Raw genomic sequence first — 23288 nt, 5'->3', positions numbered from 1 at the left:
CCCCAGCTCCCAGCTAACTGGGATAGGTAGTGAGAACCCTGTTCCAAGGGGTGTGCAAGCAGGGGCGAACCAATTCTAGTCGGGGAGGCTCCAGGATGAGTTCTTGCTCTGGGAGAGATTGGAAGCACTTGGGCACCCCAAGGTCAAGGGCCCCCCTGGGAGTTTTCATGAGAGGAAACTAAGGTCCATGTTGTATGTTTCCATGAAGCTCAATTTTTATGCATCTTCAAGGCCTACCTGTCTTCTGAGATCACATTCTGCCCACTTTTTTTTTTGCCTTGAGATTTTCCTTTTGTTTTCAAAACAATGAAGGGATAGCTGATGGCTCTTGTTTTCCATGTCTTTAAGTGGCAAAATGAGGTCTTAGAAGTCAATTTTTAAGTTTTGAGGAAATGTCTGTTTTGTCCAATCAACATCTTCCCAAAGCCCTGGATACAGACTCTTGGATGGGGCAGACCCTTCCCAGGCCCAAGACTCCTTGGAATCAACCCGTCTATCCACACATCCAGACATCCATCCATCTGTCCATCCGTCCATCCATCCACCTACCCGCCCGTCCGTCCGCCTGCCTGTCTGTCTGCCTGCTCATCTAGCCACCCATCCAGCCATTGTGTAATTATCAGGTGCCGACTGTGCTCCATTCGTGATGACTGGACAACGCGGGGCCCTGCCTGTTAGGATGTTAGGATGGCGCAGGGGGCAGCAGGGGCGGTGCCAACGAGCCCCTGGGATCAGCAGTAACCGGTGAGGTCAGGGCTGGGGGGCGGGGCACGCGGGGGAAGGTGCCCCTCTCCCTTCGTTGGAGTACCTGGGATGCCGGAACTCTAAGTGTCCCCAACCTCGGGATGCCCATTCCAGTCCCCACCTCTGGAGCCTGCAGTGGAGAGTGGAAAGCCAGTGGCGGTGACCTCTGGTCTCTGGGGACAGCACCGAGGGTGGGATGGCACTGCTGGGCCACGAAGGCAAACCTTCAAGGGTTTCTGGTCCAGGGAGAGAAGCAGTGCTCGGGGCTGAGGGACGGGAGGGGAAGCGGGGCGCCTCCCAGGAGCTTCAGGGGTGTGCTCTGCCTGGCCTGGCCGGGGCGGAGGGACCCTGGGCTGGAAGTTCCCAAGAGGGAGGCACACCCGGGCCCCACATCTTTGGGCCGAGGGAGCTGCGGGCCAGCCCGGAGCAGCTGCCTCTCTCAGGGGCCCAGGCTCTGGGCAGCCCATGTCACATGGGCGCCTTCCTTGTGGTAAGGGGGCTCCCTGGGGGTAGACCTGGAGGTATGGGCAGGCCCTGGGTCCCCGAGTTGGCTGTGGATGGCGAGGACCCTCCAGGACCCCATCACAGGACACCGCCTGTCCTCCTGGGCACCTGAGGATCCAGCAGTCAAGCCCATACTCAGAGTGGACAGGCCTGGCTGTAGGGTGAGCAGGCGCAAGATGGTAACAGGGTGTCAAGAGTGACCTCCCAACTCAGTTCCCAGTACCACCAGGTTGCCTGCCTCACCTGGGCTCCTGCCTCCGTGTCCCCTGTGGTCAGAGTCCCTCCCCGAGGGGGAGGCCCTGACTCCTGCAGGCTGCTTTCTACCCCCGAGCCGCACCCAGCGTAACCCATCAGCCCACAGTGATTGTGTGGCGACGATGCTCCCAGTGCTTCTCCAGCTGCCAGGGCACTGCAGTGGCCCCACCGGGTCTCGCTCCGGCCTCAGGCCAGCTCCCAGGCCCTCTGTCCTTGTGCCTTGGCCCGTGTGTCCAGACCTGTCTAATGGCCCCTGAGAGTGAGGAGGCCCCTCATCTCATTCGCCAACAGCGGGTACTGTGCCTGCTGGCCCCAGACTCTGACCTCAAGTTGGGCAAAGGGGCCTTAGAGACCTGGGCCGACCTCTTTTCCGGGCCAAGTCTGACGAGCTGCTACTGGCTTGAACGCTCCCTGCGACAGGGAGCTCACCCTCTGTTGCCCCAGGCCCACTGGTCGGGGCAGCTCTCTGACGTTGGACAAACTTCTGTCCAGGGCCTCTCTAGCTCCCCAGACTCCGGAAGCAGGTCCTCAGACCTGTTTCTCCCTGCGCCCGGCCCCTCGGAGGCCCGCTAGGCTGACCCTCGTCCTCCTAGTTTCTAGGTGGGCCTTGCCTTCTGTAGAACCGCTGACACAGTGTGGGGGCTCGGTTTGTTAGGGCCCTGAGCAGGCCAGGGACCCTGGGAGCTGACTGAACGCCTGCTCCAGGAGCGGGGAGACAAGGACTCCCTGTGCTTTGTGGAGGGGGCCCCTGAGGCCACCTGCGTGGAAGGCGGCCGAGAGGGGCGAGGACGGCAGTGTTGTGGGAGGGTGACGAGGGGAGCACGGGAAGATCTGAGCTTGAGGGGAGGTGAGTTCAGGTGTCGCCTGTGAGAGGAGGCCCCTGCAGGAGCCCCGGGGCTCTCTCTCAGCCTCAGTTTCCCTTCTGTGCTGGGCCGGAAGAGTGGGAGCCCCTGGTGTTCTGAGCCCTGGAAAGGCCCCTTCTGGACTCTGAGCTTCCGGCTAGGGGTGGTTGGGGGAGGCGACAGCTGCTTTGAAATGTGGAGAATAATAACGCGAGGAATGTCTGAGCTCAGGGGAAAAATAACCCCCGCAGGCCTCCCACCCAGGCGGAGTGTAATGAATTAAGTACAGGGAGGCACGTTTCATGTGGGGTGGGGGAGGCCAGGAGGCCCCTAATGAGAAACAGGGTCCTGGGTGGGGTCCCTGGGAGCTGGGGGTTTGGAGCCACCTGACTCAACCCCTGTGGGGTACCCTTACTCCCCAGAGGCTCCCCCTCAATCTCCCTTTGCTTGTATGGGTGAGGGGGATGCAGTTCATAACCTCTGACCCCCCGTGCTGCTCCCAAAAGGCCAGAAAGAGAAGCAGTGGTTGATTTGGAGGGAGAGCTCCTCATTCTCACCCTTCCTCCAGCATTTGCTGAGCACCCACTGGGTGGGTGTCTCCTGCTTGCAGGGTGATGGGGCCAACGCTTCCCCCTGCTGGGCCGATCAAATCTGCAGCCCCAGCCATCAGCCTCTGACCAGTAAGCCCCCTGGCCTCAGGCTACCTCCTGCCTCCAGCCTCCACTGCCTCTTCGCTCCCTCTGCCAATCCCTCCCTTCTACCCCTGTGTTCCTGGCCCCAGCTCAGCTCCTCACCCCTCTACCCTCACCCCATCTCCCCAAGGCTTGGACATCTTGGCTCAGCTCTACCCTTCCCGTCCACAGGTCTGGGGGATCTGGCTTTTTGACGGGTCACCTTCCCCCACCTCTTGTCTCTCCCTCCCCAGTAAACTCAATGTCCCCCCACAAGACCCCCACTCTCAGGTCTTCCCTCATGCTGTTCCCTCTTATCTGCCTGGTGGAACCCCATTCATTTACCCCAAAGACTGCTTTCTAAAAGCCCACCCTGTCCCAGAGGGGACCAGGGGACAGTGGGTGAGTAATTAAACTGTCAGCAAAGGGGCAAATTCTCAGCGAGGGTGCTGGAGAGGGGTGAAGGCAGGTGGGGTTGTTCCTAGGGCTCCCCAGGGGTGCTGGTCCCCCAGCCTCTGCTGGCTTGAAGCTAGGCTCCCACTTTATTTTTAGGAAGTGTGGGCCCCGTCTTGGAGCTCCTTGAACTATTCTCCCCCACCATCCCTTCTCTCCCCCACCCACTTTAATTAAAACCATTGTTTTTCAAGCACATGTTAATTAAAAAGCAAACATGTTTTGCTAAGTAATTTGGAGGCTCTGGTTATGTAAACCAGAGTTATTCCAGTTGAAAAATCCCTCACCCAGCTTGCCCCAGTATCTCGGGAGCTGAGGATCCCGGTGGCTATGGCTGATGCACATCCCTTCGGAGTTAACACTCCTTGGACAGGGCACGCTGTCCTCTGTCTCACACGTGGGGGCACCATGGAGGCATGGAGGCCTAGATTCCTAGGCAAGCTTCCTAGTGAGCTCTGCCAACGTGTGCTTTGGGCCCTGGGAGTAATAGCTGGTAAGGAAGGGTGATGGACCCATACGCCACACCACATCTTGCAGGCATGATCCTTGTCTCGATGCTTGTCTCAGAGCCACCACCCAACTGTGAGGTGAAGGGAGGAGGGCGGGGGCATGTCATGCGAGTTCAGTCAGCCCAGCCAGGAAGACAGGCAGGTTCTGGGTGGCCAGCACCACCTCCCTGAGGTCTCCAGCATGGAGCTGGAGCTAGGGCTACGCGAAGTTGGTACAGTAGGTCCCTGAGGGGGAGGGACAAAGTAAGGACTAGCCTAATGGGTGGGGGGAGCCCTGGATGCTCCTGCTCCGGTCCCGCTCCCCACTTCGGGTCTAGATATGCTCCCAACTCTGTCATGCCGTGTCTTCCTATATGATCTGTGAAGATTTTACCCATTCAGAAAGATGGGAAGGGAGAGAGAAAGAGAGGGATAGAAATATCAGTGTGTGGTTGCCTCTTGCACCCCCGCTACTGGGGACCTGGCCCACAACTCAGGCATGTGCCCTGACTGGGAATCGAAGCAGCGAGCCTTTGGTTCCCAGGCCAGAGCTCAATCCACTGAGCCACACCAGCCAGGGCTCTTCTTCCCTTCTCAAGGAAAAGTGCCCAAGGTCCTGAGGAAGGAGAGTGTGGGTGTGGGGGCACAGTGACCAGGGAGCTGGGTTTGTGCATGGGGGGAGGGGAGGTGGGCCCCAAACACTGACCCCAGCACGGTGGAACGTGTGGGCTGGCTCGGAGCTTCTGTACACACGGGGACACAGGCTCAGGGTTAGATAGCCAGGAGCCCCAGCCTTGTGCCACGGCCCTGGCCCTCTCCCTCTTCTGCACTTGGCCTTCTTTTCTGTAAAATGAGAGGTATGTGCTGGGATGTGTGCAACTTATTACACGCAGTGTTTCCCCCATGGGGACAAACACACCCTCACAAGCCACGACACACGGTGACACACAGCGACACATGCTGGCGGCAGGCTCCCAGGGCTCAGCCCACCCTGGGCGACGGGCCAGTGACACACACACTGCCGCCTCCCCGCTCACACCCACATCCCGGGAGGAGTCGCTGCTCCTGCCGCGCGCCCCCGGCCGGCCCGCGGCGGCGCTTCTGTGCTCCGTTCCCCTCGCCGCGCCGGGAAACCGCAGCGGGGCGGGCCGGGATGAGCTCACGCCACAGCCCGCCAGGCCGCCCCGGCCTAACTCGCTCCAGATGCCGCGCGGCCCTGCCGGGCCGCGCCGGCGGATGGCCCTCGGGCGCCCCCTGCAGGGCCCTGCGCCGGGATTCTTGGAGGTGGGGCGGGCAGCTCTGGAGGAACCCGGGCTGGGGGCCGGGAACCGGGACTGGGGGCCGGGAGCCGGAGGCCGGGGGCCGGGGGCTGCCCGTCCAGGAAGGGGAGGGGCTTAGCCCCGGCTGGCTTTCTCGTAGGCCCTGCTTACTGCTTGAGTTTGGTGCCTGGTGCGGGTCTCTGTGAAGGCTGCCCTGCCTGCCCCAGCGTGGTTTCCAGGCCACAATCCGCGACCCCTCCCTGGTCAGCTCAGTTCCACGTGCTGTGTGGCGGTCCCCCACGCAGGTTGCCCTTTCCAGGACGTCTGGGTATCCCCGCCCGGTCTTTCCCGCCATCCCGTTTCCCCGGACGTCCTGACCCACAACCAGGTACTGCCGCTCAAGCCTCCCGCCTTCGTGGCCCTTGCCAGGCCCTACCCACTTTTGTTCCTCTCGGAACAAACACCCTAGTTTCTACTGGGAAAGCAGCAGGGGCCTGACCACCGCCTGTTTTTAATCAGGAGCTGGTATTTCCCCGAAATCGCGGGCCCGTGGCTGACCTCACGGGGATGACGGCTGGCCCTGGGCCAGGGGGCGGAGCCGGCTCCCGAGAGAGCCCCTGACGCCTGGCCTCGGGAAGTCCGCAGAGAGGAGGGGCTCTGGTCTCCAGTCCCAGCTCAGAGCTCGCTCGTGCGAAAAGTTGTCCATCTGTCTGCTGTGTTGTGTGCCCCGGGCCCCTTCTCCCTAGGCTTGCCTCTGCGTCGTGTGATTGTGGAGAACTTACCCTCTCACTTCTCATTTCCTCCCCTGCGGGATGGGAATAGAGAGGGGATCAGCGCGCGGGGGGTGGGGGGAGCAGACAGACTCCAGGAACAGTGATTTCCAGAAGGCAGGAGGAGGGGGTTCTCGATGGAGCTGAGGGACCAGGCAGGGATCAGGCCCTGGGCTTCCTCGGGCAGAGTTGGGGAGGTAGGAGATGCAGCAGGCAGGTAGGTAGGCAGGTGGTGGACGCGTCTGGTGGGTGGAAGATTTTGTTTGTTAGCTCTAGAGCCTGCACTTTCTAGATGCTTGGGGTCCCTTCTGAAAGTAACAATAACAATGATGAATACTTACTGAGCACAGTGTGTGCCAGGTAATGCTCTAAGCACTTACAGATATTAACACATTCTCTCTTCATTACAATTCCATCTATCCATCCATCCATTCAACAGATATTTACTGAGTGCCTACTATGTGCCAGATATGTTCCAGATGCTGGAAATACAGCAGTGACAAGACAGACGAAACCCCTGCCCACATAAAGTTTACATATGGAAGGGGAAGACAGCCAATGTATGCACGCGAAAAGATATAGTATGTCAGATTGTGAGAAATGCTGCAAGGTATGTTAGAGGGGGATGAGAGGGATTGAGAGGGCAGAATTATGTGGTGGGACAATTTTTGAGAGGGTGTCCTGGGGAGCCTCACTGAGATGACATTTGAGTATAGATCAAAGCTGGCCCTCCATCTCTTAGCTGAGAATGATTTTTAGAGAAGGACATTTGCAATCAATTTCATGATGGGGAACACTACTTTGATGTTATTCCCCTGAAAGAATTCCATTCTTGTCCTTAGTTGACCTGTATTACCAAAAAACAAAAACAAAAAACAGTACTCAGTTCTTATTTTTTAAAAATATATTTCACATTTCATCAATAAACATTTTGCGGAAATATGTTTTCTTTCTTATTATATGTAAGTACCTGCATAATATCTCAATTTTGTCTCTCAACCCACCAAGCCTAAGATATTTACTACCTGGCTTTTACAGAAAAAGTCTGTTGGCCCTGATATAGACACAGGGGGTGAGAAAATGAGCTGTATGGATATTTGGGGGCAGAGGGAACAGCCAGTGAGGCACATCCCATTGTGGCTGGATTCCTCGGAGTCAGGAGGGCAGTGATAAGAAAGGATCACAGGAACCTGGGCACATGGTGTGAGGTCTTGTGCCAATGCCTAGGTATTTGCAAAAATGTGAGTGGCTATCATTAATAGAATATCTTTTTTTTTCCTATTGTATGTTCTAATTTGTTATTGCTGAGGAATAGAAAGCTATTGATTTTTGTATATTGATCTTTCCCTAGCCCTCTTATTTATTCTTATAGTTTTATTAATTTTTCAGTTGGTTCATTGGATTTGTTTTAGAAGGCAATTCTGTCTTTCACAAATGATGCATTTTAGATCTTCCTTCCCATATATAACTCAGTTTCTTCCTCCCCTCCCCTTCCTCCCTCTCTCCCTTCTCTATCCCCCCTTTCCTCCCACCCCCTCATAAAGATGAGATTTTAAATTTTCTAAAGAGCGTCAGTGAGAGTGCCTCCGTTGTATAATTTTGCTGACCTCCCTGGGGTAGGCATCAGAAGGCTTGGTCCTCTGGGCCTGGATGTGGATGTAGGAAGCAGGAGGGTCATATACAGACTCCAAAAGGGGAAGTTGAATGAATGTGTTGATCAGGTGCTCTGTGGCCAGGAAGAGAACACTGATATCAAGCAGCTCTAAATGTAAAGAAGACTAATAGATGGCTGTCCCTTGAGAATACATAGGGTAGGTGGCTTCAGTGAGTACATCCAGGGTCTCTATTTCACTCCTTTGTACTCGGCCATCCTCAGGATCAATAACTTCAGAGGCAGATTCCTGTGGACTTGAAGGGGGTCTGCACCAGTCCAGCGAACCCACCTGTTTCCATTCACTGTCAGGGGGATGAGAGCAAGGTTGCTGTTGGAAGGTTCTTGAGAAGAATGAGGAGGCCTCGTCTTCTGAGGTTCTGAAAAACCTTTCCTGAAACTCACTGGCTGGCATAAGATCGCCTGCTATTCGGGACCCAACAGTTACAGCCTTAGATGGGATAATGGCGAATAGCTCTACAGTTGGGCAATGGAGTGGTTTCACCTCTCAGAGACCTGTGTGTACCCAATCATGATGGGTAATTACAGAAAAGAGGAATCTTTGTCAGGGCAGCAAAAACCTTAAGACATCTGTCATTTATTTAGCCCCCACATGTAGATTCACAAATATGAATATAGCATGAACTTTCTGCTACTATCCAAATGGGAAATGGGATCATATTGTGTACATCAGTCTTTATTTCGCCTGTTTCACTCAATTGTATGCCTTCTAGAAGTCTGAAATAAGACTTAGAGGGCTAAACTCAAGGTGTCAGCAGCACCCATTCCTTCTGAAGGCCTGGAGAAGAATCTGTTTTCTTGCATTTTCTAGCTTTTGGATGTTACCTGCATTCCTTGGTTTGTGGCCCCTCTTTCTCCACCTTCAAAGTTAGCAATATTGCATTTCTCTGACTACAGCCAAGAAAAGTTCTCCACTTGTAAGGATTCATGTGATTATATTGGCCTCACCCAGATAGTTCAGGATTATATCTCCATTCAAAGTCCTTAAGGTTAATTACATCTGCAAAGTTCCTTTTACCATGTGAGATAACAAATTTACAGGTTTTGAGGATACAGACATGGGTGTACGAATACCTGTTTGAATCCCTGCTTTCATTTCTTTTGGGTACATATCTAGGAGTGAAATTTCTGGATCACATGGCAATTCTATGCTTAACTTCTTGAGGAATTGCCATATTGTTTTCCACAGTGGCTGCACCATTTTAAATTCTTACCAGCAATGCACAGGGTTCCAATATTTTCCCCCTCTTGACCAACATTTGTTATTTTCTGTATTGTTGTTGTTGTTGTTTTTTTTAATAATAGGTGTGAAATGGTATCTTACTGTGATTTTGATTTGCATTTCCCTAATGATTAGAAATCTTTTCATGTGTTTATAGGTCATTAGTGTATCTTCTTTGGAGAAATGTCTATTCGATTTCTTTGTCCATCAAAAAATTTTTTTGTTATTGTTGAGTTATAAGAGTTCTTTATATATTTTGGATATGAGTCCTTTATCAGATATAAGATTTGCAAATATTATTTCCCACTCTGTGGGTTTTCTTTCACTCTATGGATAATGTCCTTTATAGCACAAAAGTTACTAATTTTGATCAAGTCCAATTTTACCTATTTTTTTCTTTTTTGCCTGTATTTTTGGGGTCATATCCAAGAAATCACTGTCAAATCCAATATTTCCCTATGTTTTCTTCCGAGACTTTTATAATTTCAGCTTTTACATTGAGATCTTTGATCCATTTTGAGTTAATTTCTGTATATTGTGTATAGGGTACACAAGGTAAGGGTACAGCTTTATTCTTTTGCATGTGGATATCCAGTCTTCACAGCACACTTTGTTGAAAATACTGTCCTGCCCCCATTGAATGTTCTTGATATCCTTATTTAAAATCATTTGACCATATATGTAAGGATTTTTTCTGGTTCCTCTATTCTATTCCATTGGTCTAGATGTCTGTCATTATGCCAGTACCACAACGTTTTGATTACTATAGCTTTGTAGTAGGTTCTGAAATCAGAAAGTATGAGTCCTCCAACTTTATTCTCTTTTTCAAGACTATTTTGGCTATTTTGGATCCTTGAGATTCCATACAAATTTTAGAATGGATTTTTCTATTTCTGCAAAAGAAATCAGTGAGATTTTGATAGGGATTGCATTGGATCTACAGATTGTTTGGATAATGTTATTATTTTAACAAGATTAAGGCCATGAATATATGGTGTCTTTCCATTTACTTAAGTCTTCTTTAATTTCCTTAAGCCATGTTTTATAGTTTTTAGTGTATGGGCCTTTCGCCAACTTGATTAAATTTATTCCTAAGTTGTTGTTTTTTTTTGATGCTATTGTAAATGGGATTGTTTTATTAATTTCCTCTTTGATTGTTCACTGTTAGTGTATAGAAATGCAACAGATATTTGCATATTGACTTTGTATCCTGCAACTTTTTTGAATTTATTATCTGTAACAGGTGTTGTGTGTATATGTGTGTATCTTTAGGGTTTTCTATATATAAGATCATGTTGTCTGTGAACACAGATAATTTGACTTCTTCTTTTCCAATTTGGATGACTTTCTTTTTCTTGACTAATTGTTTTGGCTAGAACTTTCAGTAACATGTTGAATAGAAGTGGTGAAAGTAGGCATCCTTGTTTTGTTCCTGCTTTTAGGGAAAAGCTTTTAGTCTTTCACATTGAGTATGATGTTCACTGTGGGTTTTTCATATATGGCCTTTAAGATATTGAGAAAATTTCTATTCCTAGTTTACTGAATTTTTTTAATCATGAAAGGGTGTTAAATTTTGTCAAATGCTTTCTTTCATCAATTGAGATGGGTGTATAGATGCACATATATGTATACCATATAGGTGTATGAGCATAATTATTTTTACTTCCTTGAACATATTGTATTTAAAATAGCTATTTTGATGCACTAGTGGAGTCTCTCCAACACATGGGGCCCCTCAAAGACAGCTTCTGTTATCTGCTTCTTTTCCCTATGTACTGGTCCAAGTTTCCTGCTTCTTTGCATGACTCGTAGTTTTTTTGTTGAAAAGCAGACATCTTAGATCATATGTTGCAGCAAGTCAGGATACTGGAGAACTGAGTGTTCCTCAACCCGTTTCCAGATCGCCTCTTCTCGCCAGCGCCAGGCCAGCTACCACACCGGGGAGGGCACGGGCGTCAGGAGGCACCCGCCTGGAAGTGCCCGCACCCTCCCTCCCCACTCCAAACTGGGAGGTCCCTATCCTTTCCTCAGAAGTACCCTAACCCCTGGGTGCTGCGGCTGGACACAGTGTGAAGCGAGGATCTGAGTGAAACGGAGAGTGTGACATTTTCTCGCTCAGGCAAGGAACCTTGCCTTGCCAGGCCCCGCCGTTTCTGCCCTTTGGACGACCCGGCGGCCCCCGGTTTGACGCCAGGCCGCGAGGGGGCGCTCCCAGAGGGCCGAGGCCATTGGCGGTGCCATGGCGTCCCTGGGCGTCCTGGTCTGCCTCCTGCTCCTTCAGCCCTGGCTCCAGGACGCCGGTGCAGGCGGGGAGGGGGTGTACGACGTGTGTGCGGCGCCCTCACTCCCTCCCACCCCCTCAGAGGACGGCCTCCAGGACCCCGGGGCGAGCCCGTCGGAGCATCTACCCACCGCGGGAGGCTGCAAAGTGGTGGACTTCACCCCAGGTGACTTCGTGATGGGAGTCACCAGGCGAGGGCTGAGGCGCTGGACTGGGACGTGCGGCTCCCTGGGAGTCTGGGGAGGCGGGGGACCAGGCTCCGCCCTCGGGGGTCCGAGTGACCGCAGCCGTGCCTGTGGAGGCCGAGAGGGACACGGTTCGGCCTTAGAGGTCTGAGGGACATGGCCTGGGGACTTGAAGCGCGTCCCTGGAGCCCTAGAGGACGCGGCCTTCAGGGCTGTCTGAAGGGAAGCAGGGAGCTCTGGGCAGACAGGCCCTGTTTATTGAGGCTCTTCTGCCTACACCACGGTCTCTGGCGCAGTGTGCGGCCGCGTGCTCCTGAAAATCGTGGGCGGCCAGGAAGTGGAGGAAGGCGAGTGGCCGTGGCAGGTGAGCCTGCGGGTCAGCGGCAGGCACGTGTGCGGGGGCTCCCTCATCTCGCAGCGGTGGGTGCTGACAGCCGGCCACTGCATTCTGAGGTGAGGAGCGCGGGCGGAGGCGCCAGGCTTCCGGCCTCGGGCCTGCCTGCCTTCCTGACACCTGCCCAAAAAAGCCGGAAGTGCAAGCTAAAGCGGAAGCTTGTGAAAGGAAGGCGGGAGGGCTTCTGCGTCGGCGGCCTCGTGCTCTGGGGTGCTGGTATGGCGAGCGAGGACAACCATTTGGGCGAGCCGACCAGCTCGGAGAGTCATTAGGAGGGACTTGAGGAGAGGGTAGTGGGAGCGAGGTGAGGAGGGGAGTGGGGGCTGCCTGGGGAAACACCTGAAATGTGGGAAAAGTGGGTGTGTCCTAGGGTCTCCACCGGGGGCCTGCGCTTCCTCCCGCAGGCGTCACCACTACAGCGTCAAGATGGGGGATCGCAGTGTCTACCAGGAAGTCACCAGCGTGGTGGTCCCTGTCAAAAGCATGATTGTCCACCCGCGATTCTCCACGACTGGAACCATTCGCCACGACCTTGCCCTTCTGCAGCTTCACTACCCTGTGAATTACACCGGGACCATCCAGCCTGTTTGCATCCCTGATGTGACTTTCAAGGTGGCAGCTGGGACCAGGTGCTGGGTGACCGGATGGGGCAGGACACAAGAAATCGGTGAGACTGGGAGGCAGCGGGGCAAGCTGGGGTCAGGGGAGGCAGCCTGTTCCCTGGGGGACACAGGGGGGCCGAAGGGAGGGACAGGGCGGCTGACGGCCTGGCCCACAGGGAAGGGGGCAGCGGTTTAGCAGCCGTGGGTGTGTAGTTCCCGATTGTCTTGAGCCCAGAAATTGGGTCACTTGGTAAAAGTACCCGTCCTGGGAGCCAGAGCCACTCTCAGGAGAAGAAATACATGGAGGAAGTTTCCTTCTGCAGATATGTGGGGAAATCGTGCCTGGCTGCTTTGGGAATATTTTTTAGGCTCCTTGAGGACAGAGCCAGATGCTATGGCTCTATCCAAGGTGGATTTCGGCTCAGGGTATCACATGCTCTCTACCAGTCACACCTGTCCCTCACTGGAAGTACCTGTCTTGGTGGGTACCTGTCTGTGGGTCTGGGCAGAGCCAGGTGAAGCTGGTGAGCCTCCTGTCTCTGAGGTGAGGCTGGATTTAGTACCTTTGGGGCACTTCCAGTCCGAGAGTTTGTGATCCTGTTCCAAAGTAAAGACACTTTACTAAAGCACAGGACACTTGTCTCTATTACTGTTGATACTCAGAGTCACAGACGCTTAGTTGTCATTTCTCAGGCCAGTAAGGCCATGCCTTTTTCTGTCCTGATCTGTTCTCCCTTCTCCTGTTTTGGTTTTGGCTCTTACCTTCTCTTCTCTCAATGTTAACTTGGGGCCTCAATTTCCTCTGGCGTCAAATGGGGACAGTGCCCACTATTCTGCCTTCTTCGGGGTGGATTCTAGGTGCTTGGGGACTTACTGTCCCCCATGCGGGTCCAACCACTGCTGAGTTTCTTTACTTGAAGGTGGTGAATATGCTTCGTATACTCTCCAGAAGGTCGACCAATACATCACCTACTACAAAGAGTGTAATGAGATGATCAAGAAAGCCATGCGAATGACTAGGGACATGGTGCTGAAAGGGATGCTCTGTGGCTATATAGATGCAGGAAAGGATTCTTGTCAGGTAAGTTCATGGACCCTTTTCTACCTCTGCATTAAGGTGGTCACCTCAAAGCTACTTCATTCCCAAATGGCAGGGCCTGGGTTATTTACTACCTTGTCCTTTCACCCTTAGTTAAGGAAATGCCTGGGGAGAAACCCTCATGGCTCTCCTGAGCTGACCTCACTGTCTGGGGGCACTCTGGGGTGTGGGAAGATGGGGACAGGTAACGCTAATAATATAAGTTCCCTTCATTGAGTTCCTCCTACGTGGCACCAACTGTGCTGGTGGGGCGGAGGCTGAGTGTTTCTGGCTGAGCTGGTTAGTGGTGGGGCTACCAGAGCAGCTTTGGGAAAGGACAAGAAGAGCTCTGCTTGAGCAGGGGCGTGTATGGGGTGTCTGGGGGTGGGGCTCGCACTATGGAGGCAGCTGGCTGTCTCGGTTAAGACCTCTAGAGAAATGTTAGGCTAGATGAAAGGATCTGGGGGCTCTCATCAGAGGTGATAAGAGTGTTTCACAACCACTACAGTTTGGGAAATAACATGTCATAATAGCCTGGGAGGATATTAGTGTTTTCCCATTAACTTTTTGATTCTTAGTTCTCACATGCACAAGACCTGGGGCCTGGTGGGAGCCTGGGGAAGGCTCTCCGTGCAGTATGACCAGTTTTCTCGGACTTGGGTACTCTCCCCATCCTGCAGTTTGTTTCTTTCTCCTTCTTCAGGGAGATTCTGGGGGCCCCCTGGTCTGTCAGTATGATGACACATGGGTCCAGATGGGGATCGTGAGCTGGGGCTACGGCTGTGGTCGTAGAGACACACCTGGAGTTTATACAGACATTGCGGACTATGCTAAGTGGATAGTCGAAGTGGTGAACAAGGCTACCATTTTGTATCCACTGGTGTTCCTCATCCTACCCTTGTGGGTGGGGCTGCCCCTGGGTATCCTGGTGAGCCCGTGATCACTGTGGCACGTTCCTCTCCTGTTTTTGAGGCTGGTATGAGGCCTCCCTTCCCATTCCTCAGCACCCTCCCCTCACATTCCTGTTGGGACCCACTGACCCTGCGGAGAGCCACACAACAGAGAGTAGAAGCAAGACTGTGGCCCTGAAAGTGTCCCTGCCTGGCGCTGCAGGCTCCTGCCTCGGCCACGCCTCCACCCTGGCTGTGCCCCGCGGGCAGTGCTGGAAAGGAGGGGTGAAACCGTCCCAGCTGGCGGGCCAGTTGACCTGCTGGGGGGGTGCAGGCCCTGTGCAGATGTCTTGGAGAATGTCTACCAAGGAAGAGACATCATCAACAGTGGACACCATTTGACCAGACACTTCGTGAAACCTGTCATCTTGGTGATTGTCCAGAGAGAGTGAATGAGGTGTCACCCTGTCCCTGCTGTGGTGTGGTTTCCACAGGACTCAGGTGTCTGGGGTGGAGAGAAGCTCCCTGCACCCCAGTGCAGATCCATCTGGTGAGTGGCCAGCCTCTGCCACGCAAGCTTCCTGGTCAGCCCCCTTCCTCAGTGTCCTGATGCCCATACCCAGGCTCAGTCCAAGTTGTGTTGAGGTGTGAAGGAGCATGGAGATTTCTGACATCAGTTGAATAAATGTTTGGAGACTGGCTTATGTGTTCTGCATCTCTACTGGTCTGGGATGTGGGGCCACTAGAAGAACTTAGCTCACATTTATCTTAGGAAGATGTTTATGATGCTCTTGAAGTCCTGCAGTGGGAGGGGAGGGCCTTGCCTACCCTGATGGGAGTCCCACAGGTGGGTCTAGCATGAGGGTCCTGCTGTTGCTCTGTGGCTGTTAGCATGTCTGCAACGAGCTTTACAGCCAAATTGCTACCATTGCATCTGGGAAGGAGGAAGTGAGAGAGCCTGGAAGCAAGAGGAGTCAGGGCAGCGAATCCAAACTGCAACCCCTGCCTATCCCAGGAAGTCCCTGTCTAGGTATGTAGAACCTTGAGCACCAGATTGCCTTGGCCAAGCTATGTGAAGCAAGGTCGAAGCCCAGGGGAGAGGACAGGTTGGCATTCGCTGCATCTGTGCTGGCTCCTTTGCCCCGACTCCCCTTTGGTCCCAGAGTAGCTCACTGCCCCCCATTTCCTTTCCTGTTCATGCAGGTTTGAGGCTGCCTTCTTTTAGGAGGAGATTTGTGAGTTTTGCCTATGAAAAGATTCATGTGAGTGTTTAGGTGGATAAAGAGGTGCACAGGGGTAAAGATTGCTAATTGGCTCCCCTGGCACCTTTCATCCCCTTCCGTCTGGGCATATGTTGATCAGGATAACGACTGCCCTTCTGGGCCTCCCATATATCTAAATGTGACACTAAGTTCTGGATAACAAAGTATAAACAAGTGTTGAGTATGGATTTTGGGAAATGTCCTTAGAGATAGGACAAGACCTTCTTCATCACTTTCTTCTCTTCTGGCTGGAATGTGTATGTGGTGACTGGAGCTTGAACAGCCATCTTGGGATGTGAGGAACATGCTGAGGGTAAGGAACAGGAATTTAGGAGAAACTTGGCTTCCTGGAATGTGTAGGGCTGCCGTTACAACTCTTTTGATGCAAGAGAGAAATACCTTCTCTTTTGATTAAGACACTGTCATCGTTGGTCTCAGTTATTCACAGAAAAACCTCATCCTGCCTGATTCAATTGGTGTTCTCTGGGGCTTTATTTCTGAGTGGTTTTCGTATAAGTATTTATAGCCATTTATTATTAAGAGTAAATTCCTTTTATTTCTACTTTGCTATATGCCATTGCTTTCTACTGTATTCATTTAAAAAAATTGATAATGTTAAAAGCTTATGTCAATGAATGGCTATGATCTCTTAGTGAATTTTTATATTTTCTTCGTCAAGATGTAATTTATATGTAGTAAAACATGTACATTGTCACGTATAATTTTGCGAGTTTTAACAAATGTATACTCCATGTCAATGTCACACAAATTATAATAGAGACTATTTCTATCAAGCCAGGGATATTCCCTTGTATCCCTTTTTAATCATCCTTTCCCAGAGGTACACACTGTTCTGATTACTATCAGATCAGATTTGCATGTAATTGAATCACATATTAATACAATAATATAGTAATTACTCCTTTGCGTCTGGCTTACTTTCCACATACTGTTTTTTTTTTTTTTTTTAAGTTCTTTTCAGAGAGAGGGGAGAGGAGAGACACATCAGTGTGCAAGAGATACATTGACCAGTTGCCTCTCATAAGCCCCCCACTGGCATGCCCCCAACTGAGGACCTGGCCTGCAACCCAGGCAGGTTCCTTGAATGGGAATCGAACCGGCGGCCTTTTGGTTCTCCTGCTGGTGGTCAATCCACTGAGCCACACTAGCCAGGGCTATCTGTGGATTTTTCACCTGTGAGGGGTGTTGGCATCCCTAACCCCATGATGATGTTCAAGGGAAAATTGTGCTGTGTTTTTTCCTTACACATACATATCTAAATACATTTAATTTATAAATTAGGCTCAGCAGGAGATGAACAATAATAACTAGTAACAAGAGAAAAAAATTATAACAGAACGTAATAAAAGTTATATGACTGTGGTCTCAAAATATCGTGTAGCGTACTCACCTTTTCACTTAAGGGAAGCACTTTTCAGTTTTTCTTAGGCATGTCCCAACTGCCAGTATCCATCCTTACCCTTGTGCTTTGAGGCCATTATTAAGTAAAATAAGGGTGATTGGACAGTTGATCTGATAATGGAGGTGGTTACTAAGTACCTAGGGGGTGGGTAGAGTATAGAGCATGGAGGTGCTGGACAAAGGGATGATTCACAGACCTGGCAGACAGAGCAGGGCAGCGTGCGATTTCACCACACTGCTCAGAACGGAGGGACGTTTAAAACTTAGGAATTGTTTATTTCTGAAATTTTCCATTTAGTATTTTTGGACTGCAGTTGACCAGGGGTGACTGAAACCACGGAAAGCGAAACCGTGGATAAGGAGGAACTACTGTATTATGAATTTAGCTACTATAAACATTTGAACAGTTATTTTTGTGTGTGAACATAAATCTTTATTTCTCTGGGATAAATGCCCAGGAGTGCAATTACTGGGTCATATGGTAATTGCATATTTTATTTTTTAAGAAACCACCAATCTGTTTTCCAGAGAGGTTGTAATATTTAACATTCCTACCACAATGTATGAATTACCCAGTATCTCTCTGTATCCTTGTCAGTATTCGGTGTTGTCACCATTTTTAATTTTAGCCAGTCTGTTAGGTGTGCAATAATATCTCATTGGAGTTTTGATGTGCATTTTGCTGATGGCTCTTTTCATGTGGGTGTTGATTTTTTTTCTTAAAGGAGCACTATTATCTCTAACGCAGTGGTTAGTAAAGTGCACCATTTATGTTTAGTTTAAGTTTTTTATTGTAAACAAGTAGGAGAGGGAAATGCTGAGAAAGGCCTAATCTAAGCACAGCTGATTCTTGTGGATGGATCTGCGTGAACATCGGGTGTTGGGGTGGCTGCCGCTCTCTGCGGCCAGGGACCTGGGCCAGGGGACACTGAGTGCGAGGGAAGCACCCCATTACCGAGTCCAGGCTGAGCTGGAAAGAGAGAAGGCTCACCTGAGTCACGCAGGACTCCGCAGCCAGTGGGCCCAGACCCTGACCTCCAGAGGACATCACAGAGCGAGGTGGGGCGGGGGGAGGGGCGCGAGGGATCCTGCCGCAGGACCCCTGCTTCCTGCCAACACGGGCAGAGGCCGGAGCCGCTGCGAGGGGGTGCCACCATAGGGCCAAGGCGGTGCCATGGCTTCCCTGGACCTCCTGCTCGGGCTCCTGATCCTTCAACCGTGGCTCTGGGAGGCCGGCGCCGTTGGGGAAGGGGCGCAGGCTGCGTCTGCGCTGCCCTCACGCTCTCCCACGCCCCGCTCCGGGGGCGGCCGCCAGGACCCCGCTGGCGCGAGTCTGTGGAAGCTGCCATCCGTAGAGATTCAGGGACCCTCGGAAGCCCCCGAATCCCCTTCGGCTTCAGGGTCCCCCGACTGGGTGGCGTTTACTCGGGGGGGCTCTGGCTCCGACGAGGCTCTGGCCGCTCCACAGACATCACCCCCAGCAGTGGAAGCCAGAGAAACGGGGATCATTTCTACAGGTGAGGTGTCTGGGCCCTGCCTGGCCACACAGAGTTGGCCAGGTCTGAGGGCCTTGGGGGAGGAGGGCCTCAGGAAACACAAATTTTCCCTGGGGGAGGGGGCCGGAGTGGACCCAACCCTGCCCTTGAGACCTGAGAGTCCCTGGCCATTCTCAGAGGAGTCAGAGAAAACAGGCCTGCGTTGGGGTCAGAGAGGCCATGGCCTTGCTCTGAGGTCTCTGAGGATTATGTGATCCTGGTGGTAGTGGTGTCATGGCTTTACTTTCTCTGTCCCCTCCCTTCCTTGACCTGCCCCAGGATGTGGCCATCGGGCTATGAGGATAGTTGGTGGAAGACCTGCGGCGGAGAAGAAGTGGCCTTGGCAGGTGAGCCTGCAGATCAACGATGAACATGTGTGCGGGGGCTCCCTCATTGCCAATCGCTGGGTGCTGACGGCGGCACACTGCATATACGGGTGAGTGTTCCAGACCCGGGGCATGGGCTCCGGCTCGGGCTGTGGGACCTGAGGCCGGTGCTGTCTCTTCCTGAGCTTTCTCTTCCTCACCTGAAAAAGGGGATCACAGTCCCTCCTCTTCAGGTTGCAGGTTACTATTTGGGCCCTTGGAGGCTGGAAAGTCCAGATGCAAAATCAGTTTGAAAGCCACTTCTTCAGAGCCAGTGCTGATTAGCCTTCACCAAGTGGCAAGAAGGGGGAGAGATGCCAGTGGGGGACAGTGTGTGGGCAAAGACTTGCAAAGGGAGTGGGATGTAGGAGACCAATTTGGCTAGATCGGTGGTCTCAAACTTTAATAAGCCTAGAAAGACCCGCGGAGCTCCTTAAAACACAGATTGCCTGACCCCGGCCCCAGAGTTTCTGACTCAGTAAGTCTGAGGGGGATCCAAGAATTTGCATTTCTGACAAATTCCCACATGATATTGATGCTGCTCGTCTGAGGACCAAACTTGGAGAACCAATGGGTAGAGCGGCCAGGGGTGAGGGAAAGGGATGTGGTTTGGAGGGAGGGAAGTGGCTGATGGCTGGCATTGGAGATAGGAGGCTGGGAAGAACCTAGAACGTGTAGAAGGGGAATGCGGACCCTCCGGGCTCTCCCTGCAGCCTCATGGAGTACACGGCGAAGATGGGAGACATCCACGTGAGGCATTCCTCCGCGACGGCTGTGTCGGTCCCCGTTCGCGATATTGTCATCCACCAAGATTACAGTACTCTTAGAGTAATGGAAAATGACATTGCTCTGGCTCTGCTCGAGTTCCCCGTGAATTACTCCTCATACATCCAGCCTGTGTGCTTTCCTGAGAAGGCTTTCCCGGTGCAAGCTGGTACAGAGTGCTGGGTGACTGGGTGGGGAAAATTACACGAGAAAGGTGAGACTGTGAAGCAAATCCAGGCCAGGGGAGGGGCTGCCCCGCGCCCTGGGGTTGGCCTCCAAGCTAAAGGGAGACACAGGGAGGCAATTTTCTAGCCAGTGGCTAAGGGAAGAGGGTGGAGGAGGTGCTGCAGGGGGAGTAACTTGATGATGCTGCAAGTTTCTGTTAGTATGTCAGGACCTAGGGGTTTGGGCGGCAAGCAAGGTGGGCTTTAGCTCAGCGGGAGGGAGCGGGAGGAGGGTGTTGATTTGTTTGCTAATCTGAGCTGTCCCAAACAGGAAGTCCCTCCCTTGGTGTTGAGGGAGTTTTCTGCAAATGAGAAGGGGCCAGAGAAGGCCTCAGTGTGAAATTGTAGGCCTCCTATCCCTGGGGGGAGGCTGGATTCGGTACCCTTGGGGCACTTCCTGGCTGAGAGCCTGTGATCCTGCTCCAAAGTAAAGATACTTTCCTGCTATGTAGGACACTTGTCACTATTACTAATGGTACTCAGAGTGGCAGATACTTGGTTTTGATTTCTCAGGCTTTTAAGGCCTTGCCTCTTCTGGTCCTGAGTCTGGGTCTCATTTCTTCCAGTGTCAGGCGGGGACAATATCCACTGCCTTCAGAGGGTGTCTGTGTGTGATCACGCTGTATGAGACCCAGAGTGGGTGGGGGGGGATCCTGTCCTGGCCCACTGATCAGATCTGCCTTTTCCTGAACTGTCTTTACAGATTCCAAATCCCAGGCTCCAGTACTGCTTCAGGAGGCTGAGCAAAGCCTTATTTACTATGAGAAATGTAATGCAATATTTAAGAAAAAGTTACGAAGTTCAACAGACTTCGTAAAGAAAGGGGCTGTCTGTGGTTACAATGTTCAAGGAAAGGATTCCTGCCAGGTCAGTTCATGGGCCCTCTGCTGCCTCTGAATTGTGGTTGTCCCCTCAAAGTTTCTTCATCCACAGGCGGTAGCACCGCATCACCTGCCAGCCCCTCCGTTCATCCTTCATTCAATTTAAGCGGACTTAGTGGGACAGGCTGCTGAGCAGGGTGGCCTGATCCAGTCTCTCAGTAGAGAGGAGCTGACGCTGTCTGGAGGGGGACGGGGGGGACGGGGAGGACGGGAGGTTCAGGCAGGAAACACCAATGATACGGGTCACATGTTTTGAACCCCTCCTATGTGATGGGCAGTGTACTGAGGTAAGGACTTTACTCATGATTGTTATCTCAGAATATGTACATTTTCTCTGTTTATTGTCAATATTTTCAGTTTTTTGAGTATACATACAAATGCTGTTTGTGGAAAATGTTCAACTTTTAAAAAACATTTCTTTCAACTTCTAAATCTCTTTCTCAGACCCCTGGGCCTCTTTCTCAGATCCCAGGAAGCCCCCAACACAACCACCTGCCCAGTGCCCTGCTGGGAGGGCAGCCTGTTCTGATTGTTGGTCTTCCTCCATTCCTGTTTCTCTCTCTTTCTTCAGGGAGATTCTGGGGGCCCCCTGGTCTGTGAATTGAATGACACGTGGGTCCAGGTGGGAATTGTGAGCTGGGGCTATGGCTGTGGTCGCAAAGGATATCCTGGCGTTTATACAGAAGTTAGTTTCTACAAGGACTGGGTCATTGATCATATGAGTCAGCCTTCCCGAGACTCAGCCAGCTTCCTCATCCTACCCCTGTGGCTGGGGCTGCCCCTGGGCCTCCTGGAGACCCTCTGATCACCGCGGCATGCCCCCCTCCCACTCCTCAGCACCCTCTCCTCACATTCCTGTTGGGACCCACTGACCCTGCGGAGAGCCACACAACAGAGAGTAGAAGCAAGACTGTGGCCCTGAAAGTGTCCCTGCCTGGCGCTGCAGGCTCCTGCCTCGGCCACGCCTCCACCCTGGCTGTGCCCCGCGGGCAGTGCTGGAAAGGAGGGGTGAAACCGTCCCAGCTGGCGGGCCAGCTGACGTGCCAGGGGATGGGGGCAGGCGCTGCACGGACATCTTGGAGAACGTCTACCAAGGAAGAGGTGTCATCAACAGTGGACAACTTTCGGCCTGACGCTTCGTGATACCAGTCAGCTTGGTGATTGTCCAGAGAGAGTGAATGAGGTGTCACTCTGTCCCTGCTGCGGTGTGGTTTCCACAGGACTCAGGTGTCTGGAGTGGGGAGAAGCTCCCTGCACCCCAGTGCAGATCCATCTGGTGAGTGGCCAGCCTCTGCCACGCAAGCTTCCTGGTCAGCCCCCTTCCTCAGTGTCCTGATGCCCATACCCAGGCTCAGTCCAAGTTGTGTTGAGGTGTGAAGGAGCATGGAGATTTCTGACATCAGTTGAATAAATGTTTGAAGACGCGTCGATGTTCTGAAGCTCTGCTGTCCAGGATGTGGTGGGGTTGCATATAACATACTGTGTGGTGGGCTAGTTTCCCATGGAGATTAGGAACTATACAGGGTTCTTATTATGCCCTTAGAGGGAGCAGTGACTCCCTACCAGCTCAGATGTGATTCCTTCGGATGGCTGGGCCCTGCTGCCTCTGCTCCTGTGATACTTGTCCGCGGGTCTGCAGGGAGCTTTGTAGCCTAATTTAATAGCTTCTACAGCTCAGAATAGAGGATCCAGAGAAACTGGACGTGGGATCAAGGATAAAGTTGGGGCATGAGGAATATCCCTCTTCTACTGCTTTTACTATCTGCTTACCCCCTCCTTTGTTACTGAAGATTGGCATTCTCCCAGGGAGCAGGGCAAGAGAGAGTCACTGTATTAAGATCCAGTTCTTTATCCTCATTCCAGGGCCCAGTGTCCCAGAATTTCTCTGTCTAGCTGCTGACCAACTCCCTTTGGATCTTCTATCCCCTGCTCTCCCAGGGAGTCAAGGTGTCCCTCTGTATATCTGGGGACTTCAGAGGGCAGTCTGTGTGAGTCCCACGTGTTGCCCGAGGAAGGCTGGGGTTGAGAGACAGAGCTTGCAACCAACCTATTCTCTTCATACACATCCAACCAGCTGCCTTAAGAAGCCACTGAGTATTCTTCAGTTAATAAAGTCAATTCTTCTTCATATAACTTGGTCCTCAGGTAGCTTTGCTCCTTCTTATGGCTCCACTCAGCCCCGTGGTCATGCTTTGCTTGTATCGGCATTCCCTGGAGGCCTTGGTAAAATGCAGACCACCGGTTCCACTCCCAGAGTTCCCAGTCCTGTAGGTCTGCAGGGGTCCTGAGAATTCTCACCTCTAACAAGTTGCCAAGTGATGCTGCCGCTGCTCTGGGGACCACGCTTCAAGAAGTGCTGCTCTGCAGTAACACGGGTACAGAAGGCATCTCCTCTTTGTGGGGGAGTGACAGACATCACCTCTACTCCCTTCCTCTTGGTGGGAACACACAGGAACCCCTTCAGATGCCAGGCTGGGGAATGTGGTCTCCAGAGCTGGAGCCTTCACTCTGGATAAGACGTGCA

The 23288-nt window shown here is 52.2% G+C and overlaps 2 protein-coding genes across 2 annotated transcripts; both read left to right on the top strand.

Annotated features, from left to right (window-relative positions):
- Nucleotides 1-11119: 11119 nt before the first annotated feature.
- Nucleotides 11120-14360, top strand: LOC129087652 (putative serine protease 42). Its single transcript, XM_054594597.1, has 5 exons — nucleotides 11120-11327; nucleotides 11643-11799; nucleotides 12145-12407; nucleotides 13263-13423; nucleotides 14124-14360. The coding sequence occupies exons 1-5, from the start codon at nucleotides 11120-11122 to the stop codon at nucleotides 14358-14360; spliced, it is 1026 nt and encodes a 341-aa protein (XP_054450572.1).
- A 3808-nt stretch (nucleotides 14361-18168) lies between these two features.
- On the top strand, nucleotides 18169-21569 carry LOC129087651 (serine protease 44-like). Its single transcript, XM_054594596.1, has 5 exons — nucleotides 18169-18511; nucleotides 18809-18965; nucleotides 19608-19896; nucleotides 20619-20750; nucleotides 21336-21569. Exons 1-5 carry the CDS (start codon nucleotides 18169-18171, stop codon nucleotides 21567-21569), a joined length of 1155 nt encoding a protein of 384 aa, XP_054450571.1.
- The last annotated feature ends 1719 nt before the right edge of the window (nucleotides 21570-23288 follow it).

Source organism: Pteronotus mesoamericanus, unplaced genomic scaffold (genome assembly GCF_021234165.1).
Source record: "Pteronotus mesoamericanus isolate MK-2021 breed Mesoamerican mustached bat unplaced genomic scaffold, CSHL_Meso_final scaffold_533, whole genome shotgun sequence".
Taxonomy (NCBI): Eukaryota; Metazoa; Chordata; class Mammalia; order Chiroptera; family Mormoopidae; genus Pteronotus; species Pteronotus mesoamericanus.
Note: the sequence above shows the minus strand (reverse complement) of the source record. Positions and strands in the feature narration are given on the sequence as shown.